Below are 19,246 nucleotides of genomic sequence, written 5' to 3' on the forward strand. Positions count from 1 at the left end.
CTCGCCGCCGGCGGGATCGAACCGGCGACCGAGGCTTATCGCCAAATGGCGGCAACCGTCACCCGCCCTGGAAACGTCAGCACGTCAACACGCGCCCCCTCGTGACGTCATCACGTTCATCGCCTGCTCCCTTCTCCTTTCCCAAACGTCATCACGTTCATCGACTGCGCCCCTTCGCCTCTCGGAAACGTCAGCACGTACATCAACCGTCTCCCTTATTACATCACCACGTTCATCCCCTGCTCCCCTCTCCTCTCCAAAACGTCACCACGTCCAGCTCGCGGCCCCACTTTTTCCTCTCCAAAACGTCACCACGTCCAGCTCGCGGCACCCCCCCCACCCCCATTCCTCCTGAGGCGCGCCGCTCAATTTCAAAACAAACGGATTCCCAACGTCAAAGAATAGGGGCGGGGCCATAGCAAGGGAAGGCGAAGGCGAAGGCTCCGCCCCCGCCCCCCGGGGAGGGTAAGGGTTGGGTGGGAAGCCACGCGCAGGCGCAGCCTGCTCTGTGAGATCACCGGCTGACGAGATCTCCATGGCGACCGGCCTGGAGCAGGCCCTCCCTCCCCGCGCCCCCACAGCAAGCTGAGGCCGCTTCCCTGCCCCCTCAGCCCCTGAGGGCCTCCTCACACAGCCCGGCTGGCGGCGGCGGAGGAGGAGGAGGCGGAGAGGATCTTTTAATGTGTGTGTGTGTGTGTGTGTGGGGGGGGGTGGGGGGTTTAATAACCAGATGACTTAATCTCTTTTTATTATTTTGAACATTTGCTGTGGCGTTGCTGGGGTGTGGAAATCTCTTCACTCGCCTCCCTCCCCCCTCCTCTGTCTTGCCTTCCCTCCTCCCTCCCCAGACAAGGAGGGGAGCCCTCCAGTGCTGCAGGATGCCGCCAATGCAGCCTTGACATCTCCTGCATTTTTACCTCTTCCTCCCTGTATTTATCTATTTGCTTTCAAGGATTCAAAGTGTGTGTGTGTGTGTGGGGGGAGAATTTTGAGCGAGAAGTTAATCATTCCTCCCGCCTCCCCCCCAGGATGTTGAGGAAAGCCCTGCGTGTCTCCAACCGTTCCTTCTTCGCCTTCATCTTCTTCTTCTCCTTGTCTTCATCATGCCTCTACTTCATCTATGTGGCACCCGGAATAGGTAAGCGGGGGTTCTTTTTCTGTTGACCCAAAATGTTTTTAAGCTTCAGTCGTGGGCGAAAAAAATGTCTTTTTAAAAATGGTACAATGTTTAGGTGTGCAAAGGCAGTTGAAAATGATTGTTAACCTGAAATCTGGACTGTAGGATTGTGCAAGGACCGCCCCCCCTTCCCCTCAGTGTGCAAGGACTGCCCCCCCTTCCCCTCAGTGTACAAGGACTGCCCCCCCTTCCCCTCAGTGTGCAAGGACCGCCCCCTTCCCCTCAGTGTGCAAGGACCGCCCCCTTCCCCCTCAGTGTGCAAGGACCGCCCCCTTCCCCCTCAGTGTGCAAGGACCGCCCCCCCTTCCCCTCAGTGGGCAAGGACCGCCGCCCCTTCCCCTCAGTGTGCAAGGACCGCCCCCCTTCCCCTCAGTGTGCAAGGACCGCCCCCTTCCCCTCAGTGTGCAAGGACCGCCCCCCCTTCCCCTCAGTGTGCAAGGACCGCCCCCCTTCCCCTCAGTGTGCAAGGACCGCCCCTTCCCCTCAGTGTGCAAGGACCGCCCCCTTCCCCTCAGTGTGCAAGGACCGCCCCCTTCCCCTCAGTGTGCAAGGACCGCCCCCTTCCCCTCAGTGTGCAAGGACTGCCCCCTTCCCCATAGTGAGCAAGGACCGCCCCCCCTTCCCCATAGTGTGCAAGAACCGCCCCCCTTCCCCTCAGTGTGCAAGGACCGCCCCCCTTCCCCTCTGTGCAAGGACCGCCCCCTTCCCCCTCAGTGTGCAAGGACCGCCCCCTTCCCCCTCAGTGTGCAAGGACCGCCCCCTTCCCCCTCAGTGTGCAAGGACCGCCCCCCCTTCCCCTCAGTGTGCAAGGACCGCCCCCCCTTCCCCTCAGTGTGCAAGGACCGCCCCCCCTTCCCCTCAGTGTGCAAGGACCGCCCCCCCTTCCCCTCAGTGTGCAAGGACCGCCCCCCCTTCCCCTCAGTGTGCAAGGACCGCCCCCCCTTCCCCTCAGTGTGCAAGGACCGCCCCCCCTTCCCCTCAGTGTGCAAGGACCGCCCCCTTCCCCTCAGTGTGCAAGGACCGCCCCCTTCCCCTCAGTGTGCAAGGACCGCCCCCTTCCCCTCAGTGTGCAAGGACCGCCCCCCTTCCCCTCAGTGAGCAAGGACCGCCTCCCTTCCCCTCAGTGTCATCAGTCCTATTGTAAGATTCATGCGATTTGCTAATCCTAATACCTAGCTGGTAGATACTAGTGTTGCTCAATGTTACATTGTACTATAGGGGAAAACATGGGATTTTATTTGTATCCAACTATGAATTCAAATCGAGCTGATGTTTTACAGACAATGTTGTGATTCTTTAATGGTTATTTTTCTGGATCTGTGGTCACCTGTAAATAGCTATCTTTGAACTGGCATGGCAGCATTTGGCCCAAGCTATCGCAATACCTAATTTTGCTGTTTATTAATCTGTTGGGAGAAATGTCGGATTGTATGTTGTGCCAGGAAGGAGATGATAAAAATTATATTTTGGATTTATTGAAAGGTTATATGAGCCCAGTTTTTGTATGATGGTGTGTTTTCCCATCATTTGTGTATGTCTAGCTGGTTTGCTATTTGTTACTGCAGGTTTTTGTGCTGCACTAAAATGATTAACATTCTCCAAGACGCTTCTTCGCAGCGGCCAGTTGGCATCGCAAGTGGCCCTGATTCATTGCAAAGTGACATTTTTGAAGTGTACTCAAATACTGCAGTATATAACCCTTTGTGTATCTAGCAGAAAATGACAAGCCTAGTGCCATGACAAGTAAACACATTTTGAAATTAATGATTTCATGTGATACTATGGCATCTGTATTTGGTGTATTGCCTTTTGGTAAAGTGTATACATTTCAGAGGAGAAAACGACATGAAAGTGGAGTTCAAGAGCAGTCTTTTCAAAGTGGGACAAAGTTTAGACTTAGCTTTTTTAAGTATTTTGCATTGAATTTGTTTTCATAATTTTAATACTTGTATATTTTAATAGCAAAATAGAGTGGCTAAAGTATGCTTTTTTATAAAATAGATTTTTGATCATATTAATTAAAATATTAAGTGTCAGCTGTGGCTCGGTGGGTAGTACTCTCGCCTCTGAGTCAGAAGGTTTTGGGTTCAAGTCCCACTCCAGAGACTTGAGCACAAAAATCTAGGCTGACACTCCCAGTGCAGTACTGAGAGAGTGCTACGCTGTCAGAGGTGCCGTCTTTCGGGTGAGACGTAAACTGAAGCCCCGTCTGCGCTCTTAGGTGGATGTAAAAGATCCCAGGGCACTATTTCGCAGAAGAGCCGGGGAGTTATCCCCGGTGCCTTGGACAATATTTGTCCCTCAATAATCATCACTTAATGACCAGACAGTCTGGGTTGTTTTTTAACACATTGCTGCTTATGGGAGCTTGCTGTGTGCAAATTGGCTGCTGCGTTTCCTGCATTAGAACCGTGACTACACTTCAAATGTACTTCATTGGCTGTAAAGCGCTTTGCGACATCCTGAAGCTGTGAAAGGTGCTATATAAATGCAAATCTTTGTTTTATCAACCAAGTTGCTGTACTTAAGAAAACCGATTGTGAAAAAGAGAGTAGCGGTTGCACTATTCCACATTTGAAAGAAACTTACATTTTATATAGCGCCTTTCACGACTACCGGATGTCTTTACAGCCAATGAAGTACTTTTGGAGTGTAGTTACTGTTGTAATGTAGGAAACGCGCAGCCAATTTGTACACCGTGCCTCCCACAAACAGCAATGTGTTAAACATAGAAAATAGGTGCAGGAGCAGACCATTCGGCCCTTCGAGCCTGCACCACCATTCAGTATGATCATGGCTGATCATGCAAATTCAGTACCCCACTCCTTCCTTCTCTCCATATCCCCTGATCTCCTTACCCGTAAGGACCACATCTAACTCCCTTTTGAATATATCCAACGAACTGGACTCAACAACTTTCTGTGGGAGAGAGTTCCACAGGTTCACAATTCTCTGGGTGAAGAAGTTTCTCCTCTTCTCGGTCCTAAATGGCTTACCCCTTATCCTTAGACTGTGACCTCTGGTTCTGGACTTCCCCAACATCGGGAACATTCTTCCTGCATCTAACCTGTCCAGCCCCGTCAGAATTTTCTATGTTTCTATGAGATCCCCTCTCATTCTTCTAAATTCCAGTGAGTATAAGCCTAGCCGATCCAGTCTTTCTTCATATGTCAGTCCTACCATCTTGGGAATTAGTCTGGTGAACCTTCGCTGCACTCCCTCAATAGCAAGAATGTCCTTCCTCAGATTAGGAGACCAAAACTGCACACAATACTCAAAGTGTGGTCTCACCAAGGCCCTGTACAACTGCAGTAAGACCTCCCTGTTCCTATACTCAAATCCTCTCGCTATGAAGGCCAGCATGCCAGTTGCTTTCTTTACTGCCTGCTGTACCTGCATGCCTACCTTCAGTGACTGATGACACCCAGGTCTCGTTGCACCTCCCCTTTTACTAATCTGTCACTATTCAGATGATAATCTGCCTTCCTGTTTTTGCCACCAAAGTGGATAACCTCACATTTATCCACATTATACTGCATCTGCCATGCATTTTCCCATTCACCGAACCTATACAAGTCACCCTGCAGCCTCTTAGCATCCTCCTCACAGCTCACTCTGCCACCCAGCTTACTGTCATCTGCAAACTTGGAGATATTACATTCAATTCCTTTGTCTAATTCATTAATGTATATTATAAATAGCTGGGGCCCCAGCACTGAACCTTGTGGCACCCCACTAGTCACTGCCTGCCATTCTGAAAAGGACCTATTTATTCCCACTCTTTGCTTCCTGTCTGCCAACCAGTTCTCTATCCACATCAATACATTACCCCCAATACCATGTGCCTTAATTTTGCACACCAATCGCTTGTGTGGGACCTTGTCAAAAGCCTTTTGAAAGTCCAAATACTCCACATCCACTGCTTCTCCCTTATCCACTCTTCAAAAAACTTGAAAAATTGTCAAGCATGATTTCCCTTTCATAAATACATTAATTTCATAAGTTAATGACCAGATAATCTGTTTTAGTGATATTGATTGAGGAATAAATATTGGCCAGGACACCGGGGATAACTCCCCCTGCTCTTCTAAGAAATAGTGCTGTGGGATCTTTTGCATCCACCCAAGAGAGCAGACGGGGCCTCGGGTTTAACATCTCATCTGAAAGACGGCACTACCGACAGTGCAGCACTCCCTCAGTACTGCACTGGGAGTGTCAGCCTAGATTTATTGTGCTCAAGTCCCTGGCGTGGGATTTGAACCAGCAACTTTCTGACTCGGGCGAGTATACTACCCCGAGTCCCAGATTTGATATGGATATGCTGCATGTTCTGCAAGTGCTTGTCTCTGGCCATTTATGGTCTGATGCCACTTACCAGCAAGCCACTTGGTGCTAGATTATCAGCTCACAACTGCAGAAGCAAATGAGCTGTATCAAAATAGTCAATTCCTCTCATTACAAAATTGCATCTCGGGGGATTGGATTTTCTCGATATACTAATTGATTCAAAACCTCGTAAGTTATGTAACTTGTCCAATAGTTTTATATATGTTTTAAAAGTTAGCCACTTTCTTGAGCAAAAACTTGAGGCCCCTTTTATAAAAAAATGTGTTCTGTTGGGGAGTGAATCTTGAACATGCAAGTGCGTTTTCAGCTTCACAGGAATTTAATAGTGCAGGAATGGATAGGTGGAAAAAATTTATAATTGAGCAATAGTAAAAGTGTTGACTGTGGCTCAGTGATGGAACTCTCACCTCTGAGTCAGAAGGTTGTGACTTCAAGTTCCACTCCAAACACTTTAGCGCATAATGGAGGCTGACACTCCGGAGCAATACTGAGGGAGTGCTGCACTGTCGGAGATGCCGTCTTTTGGATGAGACATTAAACCGTGGCTCCATCTGCCCTCTTGGGTTGATGAGAAAGATCCCATGGCACTAATTCGAAGAAGAGCAGGTGAAGATATCCACGATGTCCTGGGGCCAATATTTATCCCTCAATCAACATCACTAAAGCAGATTATCTGGTCGTCATCTCATTTGTGGGAGCTTGCTGTGCGCAAATTGAGTTCCGTGTTTGCCTACATTACAACAGTGACTTCGAAAGTACGTCATTGGCTGTGAAGCGTTTAGCACATCTTGAGGTTTTGAAAGGCGCTATATCAATGCAATTTCTTTTCTTTGATTTGACCAACAGCTAGCAACCAATGAACAAATGTGTGGAATGAGAAAAAAACAAATGATCCATCATGCCTGTGGCCAACAGACCATGTCAAGTTTGCAATGTTATAGATTATAATCAATAATTTAATTTCTTTGAAAGAGGCCATTAACAAAATTTCCAAGAAGTTGGAAGCTCGCAGAAATATTTCCTTGACCCATCAAATTAACTAAAACAGCACATGCAACAGAACATCTTAAAGCTCAAGTACACAAGAACATAAGAACATAAGAATTAGGAACAGGAGTAGGCCATCTAGCCCCTTGAGCCTGCTCCACCATTCAACAAGATCATGGCTGATCTGGCCGTGGACTCAGCTCCACTTACCCGCCCCCTCCCCATAACCCTTGATTCCCTTATTAGTTGGTTAATTTTGTCCACGTACCTTCTAGCTGTGCGTTCACAATTTAAGTTAAATAACTTGTTTCTATCAATGTTATCCATGTATTTTATAGAACTAAGACATGCCTATTTCAGTTGTCCCTCCAGTTGAAATAAGTTCACTTCACTTCTGTAAAATGCTAATGTTTGGAGATGACTCTTTGTCAGAGCTGATGAACATAACATAAGAAATAGGAGCAGGAGTCGGCCATTTGGCCCTCGAGCCTGCTCTGCCATTCAGTAAGATCATGGCTTATCTTCTACCTCAACTCCACTTTCCTGCACTATCCCTTGATTCCATTAATATACAAAAATTTATCGATCTGTGTTTAATATACTCACGACTGAGCTTCTGCAGCCCTCTGGGGTAGAGAATTCCTGAGATTCACCACCCTGTGAGTGAAGAAATTCATCCCATCCTAAATGGCGGACCCCTTATTCTGAGATTGTGCCCCCTGGTTCTGGACTCCTCAGCCAGAGGAAACATTCTCCCTGCATCTACCCTGTCAAGCCCTGTAAGAATGTTGTATGTTTCAGTGAGACCACCTCTCATTCTTCTAAACTCTAGAGAATATAGGCCTAGTCTACTCAATCTCTCCTCATAGGACATTCCCCCCATCCCAGGAATCAGTCTGGTGAACCATCGTTGCATGCCCTCTGTGGTAAGTATATCCTTCCTCGAGTAAGGAGACCAAAACTGTACACAATACTCCAGATGTGAACATAAGAAATAGGCCATACTGCCCCTCGAGCCTGCTCCGCCATTTAATACAATCATGACTGATCCGATCATGGACTCGGGTCACTTCCCTGCCCACTCCCCATAACCCCTTATTCTCTTATCGGTTAAGAAACTATTTAACTCTGTCTTAAATTTATTCAATGTCCCAGCTTCCACAGCTCTCTGAGGCAGTGAATTCCACTGATTTACAACCCTTTGAGAGAAGAAATCCCTCCTCTTGTGGTCTCACGAGGGCCCTATATAATTGCTTGTCAGAGCTAGGCCTTTATCCAGTGGCAAGGGTTAACCAGGACGACTGGAGACCATCTCTGCTGCACGGACCTAGTGCGCACACATATTGCAGTGTAGGCAGGCCCGTGCTGCCCCTGGGCCCTCTGCTCTTCTGGGCCCCGTACCCTCATTCGCCGCACCTTCGCCCAAAATGTTCCAGGGCCCGGCGCTCCAGCTCTATTTATAGCCCCGACCTGCGGTGGTGTTCACACAGGTCGGGGGCGGTCCACCATGTTCCAGGGTCCGGCGCTCCAGCCCATGTGGTGGCGGATGTGCAACGGTCACCACACGTTAAAAAAAATCCACGCACAGGCATCTTCCACCTCCTCAACTGGAGTTCAGGACTGGAACATTGGGTGCTTCGTTGAAACATCTGTGAACTCTGGTGGAAGAAAGTCACCCTCGAGGGCCCACCTATCATGATGATATAATTGCAGTAAGACGTCTTTACTCTTCTACTTAAATCCTCAAATCTAATTCGTACGTTGACTGATACGTTGTGTTGGTCAAGCATTTTCTGATATTCTTTTGGATTACGAGCCTTCATTTTGTTTGCTTCAATTCTGGTGTGGCTGCCTTTATAATTTAGATTCAAGTTCCCGAGCTCTCTTTATTGCTGTTCTCCAAACCACCACATTGTATATCAATGTTCTGGTAAAGGTAAATTTCCAAGATCACAATGTTTCAAATATAGCTGTCGCAACAAGAACATAAGAAATAGGAGCAGGAGTCAGCCATTTTCCCCCTTGAGCCTGCTCCGCCATTCAATAAGATCATGGCTGATCTGATCATGGACTCAGCTCCGCTTCCCCGCCCTCTCCCCATAACCCTTTACTCCCTTATCGCTCAAAAATCTGTCTGTCTCTGCCTTAAATACAGTCAATGGCCCAGCCTCCACACATCTCTGGGGCAGAGAATTCAATAGATTTACAACCCTCTGAGAAGAAATTTCTCCTCATCTCAGTTTTTAAATATGTTCCCTAGTTTTAGTTTCCCCTATGAATGGAAATATCCTCTCCGCATCCACTTTGTCAAGCCTCCTCATTATTTTATGTTTCAATAAGATCACCTCTCATTCTTTTGAACTCCAATGTGTATAGGCTCAACCTATCTTCATAAGTCAACCCCATCATCTCTGGAATCAACCTAGTGAACCTTCTCTGAACAGCCTCCAATGCAAGTAGATACAGAGACCAAAACCTGCACGCAGAACTCCAGGTGGGGCCTCACCAATACCCTGTACAGTTGTAGCAGGACTTCTCTGCTTTTATACTCCATCCCCCTTTGCAATAAAGGCTAACATTCCATTTGCCTTCCTGATTACTTGCTATACCATCTTTTAACTCTCTCGTTCTCTAACTTCCTGCTCCTCTCCCAGGTTTCCAAGTGTGTTATTGCCGCTCAACTTCTTTCCCACCTTCCCCCAGCAATGGCTGTTTTGAATGCCTTTAATATGGCTTCTGTGCTGCCACAATAGCTCCAAGACTGCTGTAAGCCAAGTCACCAATGATCTGTGTAATTGTGACCATGGTGCACTATAGGTCTCTAGCTTTGAACATGGTCAGTCAATGCTACCTCACAAACATGCCATTTGGTCCATCAAGTCTGGGTGAGGTGGGGGGGGGGGGTTCCTTTTAATGTAGCCATGTAGTCTAATCTCACTCTTTTGCTCATACCCTTTAATTTTCCTATCTTTCAAACAACGTTATAATTCCCTTAAGAGAATTTATAGGCACTTCAACAGTCTATGCCAGGGAATTTGAAAATGTAATCATCCTCTATGTATAGACATCTTTTCCCCCAAACATTCCCTTTAATTTGTGTCCCCTTATTGCTTAGCAGAAACAACCTAGCACTCTTTGCCTTACCATAACCCTTCATGACCTCGGAGGTCATACTTAACTTTCTCAGCTCTTTATTTAAAAAAAAATACCACTAATTTCTCAGGTTTCATCTCTGGTGGTGAATATATGCTGCACCTTTTCTGTTGGTTTTATATTTATTCTATAATAGAGTAGACAGAACTACACATACTTCAAATGCTGCTTAATTAAGGTCTTGTGCGAGTTCACCATTACCTCCTATGTTATTTATATTCCATGTCTCTTGATACTAATAATTCTGCTCTTTTTTTATGCCTTTGTCAATTTGTGCAGAACTTTTTTTAATGATCTGTGCATCTGCATAATCAAGGTTTCTCTGCTCTCTACTTCTTTTGAAATCTCACCCGTTAAAATGCATTTCCTGTCCTTATTCTTCCAAAAAGTATTTTTTAATTTTTTTAGGTCGAGCTGTATCTGTCACTGATCCACCCATTCTGCAGGCCCATCTCTTGCAGTTTATCACATTCCTCCTCATAATTTGACATCCCTCTCAATTTTGACATCAGAAAATGTTTGTATTGTTCCCTTAATATCCAAGACCAGATGATTGAGGTATCTATTAAATAAGAGTGCCCCCAGCAAAGACCCTGGCGGGACACTCACCACATTTTTCAATCTATGGAATTGTAGTTTACCCCTACTCTTTGATTTCTGCACTCCAACACACACTACTGCCCCCCGATTATCAAAATCCATGCCAAGGCCTTGGACAACGTAGACCATTTTCCATTTCTCCGGAGCCTGCTGTCAACAAGGGCAGACATCGATGACACCGCCTTCAGTGGGCCAGTGCAGCCTTCAGTCGCCTGAGGAAGAGAGTGTTTGAAGACCAGGATCTCAAACCCGGCACCAAGCTCATGGTTTACAGAGCAGTAGTGATACTCGCTCTCCTATATGCTTCAGAGACATGGACTATGTACAGCAGGCACCTCAAAGCACTGGAGAAGTACCACCATCGCTGCCTCCACAAGATCCTGCAAATCCATTAACAGGCGCACCAATGTCAGTGTTCTCAGGCCAACATCCCTTGCATCGAAGGATTGACCATGCTCGATCAGCTCCGATGGACGGGCCACATCGTCCGTGTGCCCGATACGAGACTCTCAAAACAAGCGCTCTACTCGGAGCTCCAACACAGAAGCGAGCCCCAGGTGGGCAGAGGAAACGCTTGACAGACATCCTCAAAGCCTCCTTGGAAAAAGTGCAACATCCCCACCAACACCGGTGAATCCCTGGCCCAAAACCGCTCAAAGTGGAGGAGAAGCATCTGGGAAGGTATTAAACACCTCGAGTCTCTTCGCCGGGGGCAAGCGGAGGCCAAGCGGAAGGAGCGTATGATAACCCAAGCACCCCACCCACCCGTCCCTTCAACCACCGTCTGCCCTACCTGTGACAGAGACTGTAGGTCCAGCATCGGTCTCATCAGTCACCTGAGAACTCATTGTTAGTGTGGAAGCAAGTCATCCTCGACTCCGAGGAACTGCCTAAGAAGAGGAGGTTGTTGAGGTATGTAGGGGAGGGAGCGAGAATAGAAAAGGGGGGCAGAAGGCTAAGGAGGAGAGGAGAGAAGGAAGAGGAAAAACAGAAGCAAGCGAGTGTGGGTGAAGCAGGGAAGCATGCTGCAAGGTGAGAAACATAAGAACATAAGAACATAAGAAATAGGAGCAGGAGTCGGTCATTTGGCCCCTCGAGCCTGCTCTGCCATTCAATGAGATCATGGCTGATCTGATCTTAGCCTTAACTCCTTCTCTGCCCGCTCCCCATAACCCTCGATTCCCCTGAGTAATGGTGGGTGAGTCAGGAAAGATGAAGAGAGTGCAAGAGAAGGGGAGATGGAACGAGAGGCGGCAACAAGTTGAGAGATAATGAGACTTTGAGAAAGTCCAATGTGAAGAGAGACAGTGTGACCTGTTACAAACTGCACCAACACATTAGTAATGCCCCTCGACCGTGATAATTGCCCCTGTCACTCTGCAGTGCTCCGGAAACCCATTCTACCCTACCCCACGCCCTGGCCCCCCAATGGTTCTAAAACATGGGATTCCGTGCTCCAGTGCTTTCCAACCATGAGCATTTCTCTCCATCATTTCCGCTGGGGAAATATTATTGGCAATAAATGTTACTAGTGGCCGAGGGAAACCTTTTGACGCAGGATTCTCTTAACCCGTGGCTTAGTTTCCAGGTAAATATTCATGATCGTAAAACATTGTCCTGAAAAAATCATAAGCATCTTTTGTGGTCTTTAACAAACAAAGGCAGACTTGCATTTATAAAGTGCCTTTTATGACCTCCGGACTTCCCAAAGCACTCAACAGCCAATGAAGTACTTTTGAAGCGTAGTCACCGTTGTAATGTGGGAAACGCGGCAGCCAAGTTGTGCAGAGCAAGCTCTCACAAACTTCTCATCATTATCATAGGCAGTTCCTCAGAATCAAGGAAGACTTGCTTCCACTCCTGAAGTGAGTTCTTTGGTAGCTGAACAGTCCAATACGAGCACCACAAACTCTGTCACAGGTGGGACAGATAGTCGTTGAGGAAAGGGGTGGGTGGGGAGTCTGGTTTGCCACACGCTCCTTCAGCTGCCTGCGCTTGATTTCTGCATGCTTTCGGCGTTGTGACTCGAGGTGCTCAGCGCCCTCCCGGATGCACTTCCTCCACTTAGGGCGGTCTTGGGCCAGGGACTCCCAGGTGTCAGTGGGGATGTCGCACTTTATCAGGGAGACTTTGAGGGTGTCCTTGTTGTCACATTTCCTCTGCCCACCTTTGGCGCGATGGTGTGAAGGAGTTCCGAGTAGAGCACTTGCTTTGGGAGTCTCGTGTCAGGCTAGCATCCCCAGCATTGAAGCACTGACCACACTCGATCCCACAAACAGCAATGTGATGTACACGTACACGCGCACGCACGCACCAACCCAGAAAACTAGTGAAAGCTCAGCAATAACAAAAAAAAACCTGCCACATCCATCCTAAAAAAGAAACAATTCAAGACTGGCCCTGAGGCAAAAAGCAAGCAGTTGTGCATGCTTTGTACCTTTTTAAACTGCGGGTATATTCCGTAATCAGTGGTGGAGCTAAAAGAGGGAACAATGTAGAGAAAGCCGGAGACTGAAGAATGGAATGTTGCTGGGACAGGAAATGGAGCTGAAGTATTCCTCAGATAGGATGCGGCAAGAATATTGAGGGATTTGTAGTCATTAATATATTGAAGGCCAGAGTGTCTCGGTAGGTCACCGAGGAGAGGGTGATGGGTGAGCAGGACTTGGCGCAGGACAGGAGGAGCAGAGTTTTGGACAAATTGTAGTTTATGGAGAATGGAAAGACAGCAAAGTGAACATTGGCGTCGTCGAGTTTGAAGATAACACAGCAGTAACTTGCATTTATATATAAGTACTCTTTTTAATGTAGAAAAACATCCTAAGTTGCTTCACAGAGGCATAATTGGACAGAAATATCCGCTGAGCCAAAGGAGGCAATATTAGGGGACCAAAACTTTGACAAAGTGGTTTTAAGACAGGTTTAAAAGAAGAGAAGGCGGCTAGTGAGGCGACGGGGTTTAGAGAGGCAATTTCAGAGTGTGGAGCCTAGTGTGGTCAGCAATGGTCAGGTGAAGAGAGGGTTAATTTAATTCATTCACGGGATGTGGGTGTTGCTGGCAAGGCCGGCATTTATTGGCATCCCTAATTGGCCTTGAGAAGGTGGTGGTGAGCCACCTACTTGAACCGCTGCAGTCCGTGTGGTGAAGGTACTCCCACAGTGCTGTTAGGGAGGTAGTTCCAGGATTTTGACCCAGTGATGATGAAGGAACGGCCGATATATTTCCAAATCAGCATGGTGAGGAACTTGGGGGTGATGCATAAGGGACCAGTCGGAGGAGTGGCGGGTGGGGTGGGGAAGGGTCAGTAGGACTGGAGGAAGATAAATGAGGAGAAAGGCCATGAAGGAATTTAAACATGAGGATAATTTTAGACTGGAGGTGTTGGGGACTGGGAACCAATGTATGTCAGCAAGCACAGGAATGATACAGGATAGGATAAGCTATCTCCATTTAAGATGGAGATAAACAGATTTTTGAACGGTAAGGGAGTGAAGGATTATGGGGAGCAGGCAGGGAAGTGGAGCTGAGCCCAAGATCAGATCAGCCATGATCTTATTGAATGGCAGAGCAGGCTCGAGGGGCCGAATGGCCTACTCCTGCTCCTATTTCTTATGTTCTTTTGTAAGCTGAAGTTTAGAGGATGGGAGGCTGGCCAGAACAGAATTGGAATCGTCGAGTCTGGAAATAGCAAAGGCCTAGATGTTGTGTATATGGTATTCAGAATCATGGGGCGGAGCCAGGCTTTACCGTAGAGGTGGAAGTAAGTGGTCCTGTGATGGAAAGGATATGGAGTTTAATTAACTCCACTCCAGGTCAATGAGGATGTCAAGATTACAAATGGTGTCCTTCAGCTTGAGAGAATGGCCAGGCATGGATGTGCAATCTGTGACAAGGGACCAGGGTTTAGTGGTAGGGGCCCAAGATGATGGCGTAAGCTTTCCTGAGATTGAGCTGGAGGAAGATGTGATTCATCCAAGACACAATGTTAGATGAGTAGTTTGACAGCACAGAGGCAGCGGAGGGATTGAGACAAGTGGTGGCAGAAGTAGCACTGGATCATCACCGCACATGTGAAAGATCGCCCTGTGCCTGTTGTTGCCAAGGGATGGCGTGTAGATAAGGAATGGGAGAGGGACAAAAATAGATCCTCGAAGGACCCGAGAGGATGTGCTGTATGGGCGATGAAAGAGAAACCATTGTTGGAAATGCGCTGGCTACATGCAGCTAGGTAAAATGAGAACCTCCAAGGGCAGACCCGCAGTAACTGAGCAGAGGTGGTGGTGGAGGTGGATGGAGTGGCCATTTGTATTGAATGCTGTGGAAGTGGCAAGGAGGGATAATACACTGGTTGCAGTCATTCATGACTCTGCCTTTTTTTTAATACTTGTTCACGGGATGTGGGCGTTGCTGGCAAGGCTGGCATTTATTGCCCATCCCTAATTGCCCTCGAAGCTGCTGGTGAGCCGTCGCCCTTAACCGCTGCAGTCCGTGTGGTGAAGGTACTCACACAGTACAGTTCCAGGAATTTGACCCAGCGACAATGAAGGAACAGCTGATATATTTCCAAGTCAGGATGGCATGTAACTTGGAGGGGAACGTGGAGGTGGTAGTGTTCCCACGTGCCTGCTGCCCTTGTCCTTCGAGGTGGTAGAAGTGTTTTTTCTCTTCCAATAGAAGTCAACCAAAAAGGTTCTATTCAAATTATATTAAGATCTGAAGGGGTTATCCAAATGTTGAAGAGACAAAATTAGTGGAGCATTTCTAGAGTGTCCTTGGACAGAAGAACATAAGAAATAGGAGCAAGAGTCGGCCATTTGGCCCCTTGAGCCCGCTCCGCCATTCAATAAGATCATGGCTGATCTGATCATGGACACAGCTCCACTTCCCTGTCCGCTCCCCTTAACCCTTTACTCCCTTATCGTTCAAAAATCTGTCTGTCTCCGCCTTAAATATATTCAATGACCCAACCTCCACAGCTCTCTGGGGCAGAGAATTCCACAGATTTACAACCCTCTGAGAGAAGAAATTTCTCCTCATCTCAGTTTTAAATGCGCGGCCCCTTATTCTAAGACTATGTCCCCCAGTTTTAGTTTCCCCTATGAGTGGAAATATTCTTTCTGCATCCACCTTGTCCAGTCCCCTCATTATCTTATGATTCCCTGGTAATTGTTTTTACATTAAAAATGATGTATTCTGGTTCATTTTTATACTTTATAATATAGATTTTTGCAAATGAAAATGATATTTGGGTTTTCAACAGATTCGTGCTGTAGAATATTAAAGCACCAATCCAGCTATTGTGCATGTGGCTGCATTCCCTTTTATTTTAAAGTATTCCCTTTATGGATCCTTCTTTCACCGCTGTTTCTTGTAGGATATGCCATGTTCTAAATACCCTCTGTTTAAAAATAAATAAATAATAATTCTAACCTCACCCTCTTTTTGGTCATGTGTATATATATATATGCTCTCTAGTTACTGATTCACTAGCATTTCATGATTTTGAATATTGCCTAATAGATCTCCTCCCTCAACCTTCAATGTAATGTTGTAAAAATTGATTCATGGGATGTGGGCGTCGCTGGCAAGGCCACCATTTATTGCCCATCCTTACTTGCTCTTGAGAAGGTGGGGAGCTGCCTCGAACCACTGCAGTCCGTGTTGTCGCAATTTTGTACAATTGAGTGGCTTGCTAGGCAATTTCAGAGGACTGTTAAGAATCAACCACATTGCTGTGGGTCTGGAGTCACATAGAAACATAGAAAATAGACGCAGGAGTAGGCCCTTCGAGACTGCACCACCATTCAATATGATCATGGCTGATCACTCACCTCAGTACCCCATTCCTGCTTTCTCTCCATACCCCTTGATCCCTTTAGCCGTAAGAGCCACATCTAACTCCCTTTTGAATATATCTAACGAACTGGCATCAACAACTTTCTGCGGTAGGGAATTCCACAGGTTAACAATTCTCTGAGTGAAGAAGTTTCTCCTCATCTCAGTCCTAAATGGCTTACCCCTTATCCTTAGACTGTGACCCCTGGTTCTGGACTTCCCAACATCGGGAACATTCTTCCTGCATCTAACATGTCCAGTCCTGTCAGAATTTTATATGTTTCTATGAGATCCCCCCCCTCATTCTTCTAGGCCAGAACAGGTAAGGGTGGCAGATTTCCTTCCCTAAAGATGGATTTTTACAACAATTCAATAACTTTATGGTCACCATTACTGGTACCAGCTTTTAAAAATGTAATTAATTGAATTTCAATTACTCAGATGCCGTGGTGGGATTTGAACTCGTGTCTGCAGACAATTAGTCCAGGCCCCTGGATTACTAGTCCAGTAACATAACCACTATGCTACCATTCCTGATGAAAAGAGCCAGTGTCTCTAATCTTTCCTAATAACTAGAGCCTCTCATCTCTGCTATAATAGTGAATTTAAAACTAGACACTCTATTCCAAGAGTGGTCTGACCAGTAATTTGTTTAGGTTAAGCATTAAGCCTTTCAATTTTGCACTCAATTCCCCTATTTATAAAACTCAGGCTTGTTTATTTTATTTTATGGCTTAATCAACTAGTCCTCCCAATTTTGAAGACTTGTATATCTGAACATCTAAGTTTAACCATTTAGTTACATTTTGGGAGGAAGAATAAGGAGAAGAAATATATTCCCTCGCAAAACAGAGATGAGAAATTTCTTCTCTGAGGGTTGTTAATCTGTGGAATTCGCTTCCTCAGAGCTATGGAAGCTGGGACATTAAATTTAAAACAGAGATAGACAGTTTCTTAAACGATAAGGGGTTATGGGGAGCGGGCGGGGAAGTGGAGCGGAGTCCATGATCGGATCAGCCATGATCTTATTGAATGGCGGAGCAGGCTCGAGGGGCCAAATGGCCGACTCCTGCTCCTATTTCTTATGTTCTTATTTCTCTACATTAAGTTTCATTTGACGCCTATCTGCCCAATCTTCTAAGCTCTGCATATTTCCCTGATCATGTATTCAGTCCTCTTCAGAGTGGCCATGCTCCCTATTTTTCGTCCTGTGCAAATTCTGATACCGTGCCCCGTATATTCAAGCCAACAAGATAATTGAAGATGAGGGAAGTCATTCATAGGCTCAATTGGTTGGAATTTGCGGTCGGAAGCGTATCTCCGAAGTACGCCTCCAACCCGATTTTGGGGAAAAAAAATCTGCACCTACCTTCAGGTTCCTGGGCTTCGGAGACTTCGGGTTCTGGGCCTGCAGGCGTACACCTGCGTAAAGGCCCAGGGACGCAGGCGGTGCGGGATCACGTGGGCCAGGTCCTCCAATCAGGAAGAAAGAAAGACTTACATTTATATAGCGCCTTTCATGACCACCAGATGTCTCAAAGCGCTTTACAATGTACTTTTGAAGTATAGTCACTGTTATAATGTAGGAATCGCAGCAGCCAATTTGCACACAGCAAGCTCCCACAAACAGCAATGTGGTGATGACCCAGATAATCTGTTTTCGTGATGTTGATTGAGGGATAAATATTGGCCCCAGGACACTGGGGATAACTCCCCTGCTCTTCCTCGAAATAGTGCCGTGGGATGTTTTACGTCCACCTGAGAGCAGACAGGACCTCGGTTTAACGTCTCATCTGAAAGACGGCACCTCCGACACTCCCTCAGCACTTCACTGGGAGTGTCATCCGAGATTTATGTGCTAAAGTCTCTGGAGTCGCACTTGAAATTGAACCCACAACCTTCTGACTCTGAGGCGAGAGTGCTAAGGAGGATTCTTAATACAGAGTGACTGCTGTCAACGAGCCGGTGGCTGCTGCCAACGACAGGAAACTGCGCAGAAGCGTTCTGTGTATAAATCTGCGGTAGTTTAAGTATGAATGTATAATATAGTTCTATCGCATGTCTAAATCTATGGAACCTATGGAGCTCTGTGTTGGTTTACTAATGTATAATAGTGCGGGTTGGTTTAAGTATGAATGTATTATCATTTTGCGGGGGTAGGAATGCGGAGAGTTATTTATACGGACCGCAAGTTCTGTGAGAAGGGAAAGGAGAAGAAAGTTAATAAAAGTTGATATTTTCTGTGTTTTACTTGTGCAGGTCATAGATTTAAAGTAATTGGGGGCGGTATAGAGGAGATATATGGGGAAATTTCTTCACCCAGAGCATGGTGGGGGTCTGGAACTCACTGCCTGAAAGGGTGGTAGAGGCAGAAAGCCTTAACACATTAAAAAAAATACTTGGAAACACACTTGAAGTGCCGTAACTTACAGGGCTACAGACCAAGAGCTAGAAAGTGGGATTAGGCTGGATAGCTCTTTGTTAGCCCGCGTGGACACGATGGGCCGAAATGGCCTCCTTCTGTGCTGTAAATTTCTATGATTCTATGAGGAGCAATTTTTTCACTCTGAGGGTGGTGAATCTTTGGAATTCTCTACCCATAGGGGTCTGGATGCTCAGTCGTTGAGTATATTCAAGGCTGAGATCGATAGATTTTTGGACTCTTGAGGAATCACGGGCGGTGGGAATAGTGCAGGAAAGTGGAGTTGAACTTCGAAGATCAGCTATGATATTGAATGGTGGAGCAGACTTGAAGGGCCATATCGGTCCTAATTCTTACGCTCTTGGCTTTTGTGGTCAGAGAACCTGGGTTTTGGAAAAATAGCTTATGGACTTGAGAAAGACAAGCGGAAGAATTTATTAGAATTCTCTTGAGATTCGCACTGATGATCACAGGGCTATTTGTGCCTCATGACACAAACTAATTAGGTTTCTGTTTAGTCAGCCAGGTCACGTATGATGTAACAGCTGTAAAACTCACCCATAGTAGACACAGTTGTTGCAATGTAATATACAGTTTGAACCTCCCTTATCCAGAACTCCCTTATCTAGAACCACCCCTCGTCCAGAACCATTCCCGGCCACTGGGTGGTGCATGCGCAGAACTCCGACAGCAGCAAATTGAAGCCCTTCCTCGCTGCCGGCTC

The 19,246-nt window shown here is 46.7% G+C and overlaps 1 protein-coding gene across 1 annotated transcript in view; it reads left to right on the top strand.

The window, feature by feature from the left end:
* Positions 1 to 534: 534 nt before the first annotated feature.
* Positions 535 to 19,246, top strand: part of b4galt6 (UDP-Gal:betaGlcNAc beta 1,4- galactosyltransferase, polypeptide 6) — a 96,906-nt gene continuing 78,194 nt past the window's right edge. Inside the window, exons 1-2 of the mRNA XM_070896720.1 lie at positions 535 to 682; positions 1,029 to 1,138. Of these exons, the coding sequence (XP_070752821.1) occupies positions 681 to 682; positions 1,029 to 1,138 (112 nt within the window). The 5' untranslated portion in view covers positions 535 to 680. The remainder of the gene's footprint in view (positions 683 to 1,028; positions 1,139 to 19,246) is intronic.

This window comes from Pristiophorus japonicus, chromosome 1 (assembly GCF_044704955.1).
Source record: "Pristiophorus japonicus isolate sPriJap1 chromosome 1, sPriJap1.hap1, whole genome shotgun sequence".
NCBI classification, from domain to species: domain Eukaryota; kingdom Metazoa; phylum Chordata; class Chondrichthyes; family Pristiophoridae; genus Pristiophorus; species Pristiophorus japonicus.